The sequence below is a fragment of the Camellia sinensis genome, chromosome 9 (assembly GCF_055761805.1).
Source record: "Camellia sinensis isolate YWXY chromosome 9, ASM5576180v1, whole genome shotgun sequence".
Classification (NCBI taxonomy): Eukaryota; Viridiplantae; Streptophyta; class Magnoliopsida; order Ericales; family Theaceae; genus Camellia; species Camellia sinensis.
In genome coordinates this window covers 27,206,850-27,209,384 of record NC_138969.1, presented here as the reverse complement: position 1 = coordinate 27,209,384, position 2,535 = coordinate 27,206,850, and the positions used below count along the sequence as shown (strand labels likewise).

General features: G+C 39.7%; 2 protein-coding genes across 2 annotated transcripts; both read left to right on the top strand.

Moving 5' to 3' along the window:
• Positions 1-582: 582 nt before the first annotated feature.
• Positions 583-1,152, top strand: LOC145799314 (uncharacterized). Its single transcript, XM_082888866.1, has 2 exons — positions 583-734; positions 825-1,152. The coding sequence occupies exons 1-2, from the start codon at positions 583-585 to the stop codon at positions 1,150-1,152; spliced, it is 480 nt and encodes a 159-aa protein (XP_082744992.1).
• Positions 1,153-1,390: 238 nt separating this feature from the next.
• LOC145799313 (uncharacterized) lies at positions 1,391-2,269 on the top strand. The gene is made up of 2 exons (XM_082888865.1): positions 1,391-1,639; positions 1,733-2,269. The coding sequence occupies exons 1-2, from the start codon at positions 1,391-1,393 to the stop codon at positions 2,267-2,269; spliced, it is 786 nt and encodes a 261-aa protein (XP_082744991.1).
• Positions 2,270-2,535: the final 266 nt, after the last annotated feature.

The window sequence follows — 2,535 nt, the reverse complement described above, 5'->3', positions numbered from 1 at the left end:
TGTGTCCCATGTATGTCTGCATAGCTCAATGGACTATGTATATTTTGTATATTTGTTTCTGCAGCCCCTAATTATATGTTATTCTGTTAAGAGGCCTTTGGTTATCCAAGGATTACCGGCCAGTTACGACATTGAACCTATAAGGGCAGGTTTAAGTCGTGATAGAGTGGTATCAGAGTACGTGTGCTACCGCACACACGAGTCCATATGAGCTTAGAATGTCCTAGTCAGCAGTAGGGGCATTCCATCTGCATGTGTGAGTGTGTACTCATTGAAAGTGTAAACTAAATCTGATTATGACCACAAAACATAGAAATAAATGATCTGAATGTTGTGAAAATGACTATTTGCCTATGTTTATAATGCTCTGTTCACCTATAGCAAATGGAAAATACAAGAAGCGATGGAATAGCTGAATCATCTAAGGCTTGAATGAGTCGCATGGAACAAATGCTTGTAGCTTTAACTGAGGCAATGACTCAACAACAACAGAGGCAATAACCTTTGCCCCCTCCACCTCCGCTGATGCAAGTTGAACTGAATAACAATGGTATAATCAACTTAACCCAGAAGTTTATGAAGATGAAACCGCTAACTTTCTTGGGTGGTATTGAACCCTTAAAGGTAGAAACATGGTTACTTGAAATGGAAAAGCTATTTGAAGTGTTCCCTTGCTTCGTGACTCAGAAAGTACCCTTGGCTACCTACACCCTAAAGGATGAAGCCCAGAGATGGTGGTTGTTAGTTCAAAATAACAACTGGGACATGACATGGACTCAGTTCAATGAGATATTTTACAACAAGTACTTTCCCTAATGTTTCAGGGATCGAAAAGTGTTAGAGTTTCAAGAACTTAAGCAGGACATGATGTCTGTGGTTGAGTATAAGGCCAAATTTACTGAATTAGCTCGATTTGCTCCACATATGGTGGATACTGATTACAAGAAGGCACAAAAATTTGAAGGCGGTTTGGATCTGGAAGTGTTTGACCAAGTAGGTGTCTTGAAATTGCCTACCTATGTAGAAGTTTTAGACAGAGTGATAATGGCAGAAGCCACTCTAGCAGCAATGAAACAAGCCAAGGCGCCACAACAAAATGGAGAAGCAAAAGACCTGGATCCAATTTTCGGAAGGGTCGTTCATTCTTCATGAACAAAAAACAAAATACTAGATCTTCAAGTAGCTCAAGCCAAAGTAGTGGGTCTATGCCAATCTATTCAAAATGTGGAAGGAAGCATAAAGGCATGTGTCATCATGTCGGGCGCATGTTTTCGGTGTGGCAAACCTGGTCACATGATTAAGGACTGTCCAATGAGGTTTGACAATGCAAACCATCCAGCAGTATGTTCAGCCAGATCTGCTCGTGTAACGAGGGCTAATGTAAGGACCAATGCCAGGAATAAGGCAAGGAAGAGTGTTCGCTCTAGTACCCAGGGATGTGCAAAATACTGAGCCAGTGGTGTCAGGTATAATTTCTATCTGTGCACAGAATGCCTATATGCTGATTGATTCTGGTTCTACGCATTTTGTATCGCATGCTTTTTCTCGGAGGTTGACTAAATCATTAAAACCTATGAATTGCATATTATCTGTGCCTACACCATTAGGAAGCTCTATGATGTGCACTTACGTATATCCTGTATGTGATGCTTTGATTGGTGATATGACATTGTACGTTGATTTGCTGCCTTTAAGCATTGACCACTTTGATTGTATATTGGGCATGGATTAGTTGTCGAAATATTGTGTCACTATTGATTGTGTGAATAAAACCATTATGTTTAAACCACCTGGTATGCCTGAGTTTGTTTTCACTGGAAATGGGGTGGTTCTCCTACCATACTTGATTTCATTTATGAAAGCCAGAAAATTGTTGAGAAAAGGTTGTCGGGGCTACTTGTGTAGTGTGTTGATTGTGTCTTTGGATAGTACTAGCGTGGGAACTATTCCTGTAGTTTGTGAATTTCCTGATGTGTTTCCTAAAGACCTACCCGTGGACTTAGTTGATAAGGAAATTGAGTTTACTATTGATGTAGTACCTGGTACACAACCTATCTCTAAGACTCCTTATAGAATGTCGACTTCTGAATTGAAAGAGTTAAAAGTCCAACTCCAAGAACTCTTAAACAAGAAATTTATCCGTCCGAGTACCTCACCTTGGGGAGCTCCAGTGTTGTTTGTCAAAAAGAAAGACGGGACTTTGAGGCTGTGTATTGACTACCGTGAGTTGAACAAAGTAACCGTGAAGAACAAATATCCATTACCCTGAATAGATGACTAGTTTGACCAACTCTAGAGAGCCCAAGTATTTTCTAAAATTGATCTTAGATCCGGGTATCACCAGTTAAAGGTCAAGGTAGAAGACATAGAGAAAACTGCATTCAGAACTAGATATGGACACTATGAATTTTTAGTCATGCCATTTGGGGTAACAAATGCACCTACAGCTTTCATGGACTTAATGAATAGGGTGTTCAAACAATTTTTGGTGAATTTATTATTGTATTCATTGATGGCATACTAATCTATTCTAAA

Coding starts and splice junctions, on each gene's coding strand:
- LOC145799314 (XM_082888866.1), top strand. CDS start 583: ATGAAACCGCTAACTTTCTTGGGTGGTATTGAACCCTTAAAGGTAGAA. Junction 735..824: donor AAGGATGAAGCCCAGAGATG/GTGGTTGTTAGT, acceptor CTAATGTTTCAG/GGATCGAAAAGTGTTAGAGT.
- LOC145799313 (XM_082888865.1), top strand. CDS start 1,391: ATGCCAGGAATAAGGCAAGGAAGAGTGTTCGCTCTAGTACCCAGGGAT. Junction 1,640..1,732: donor TGTGCACTTACGTATATCCT/GTATGTGATGCT, acceptor GGCATGGATTAG/TTGTCGAAATATTGTGTCAC.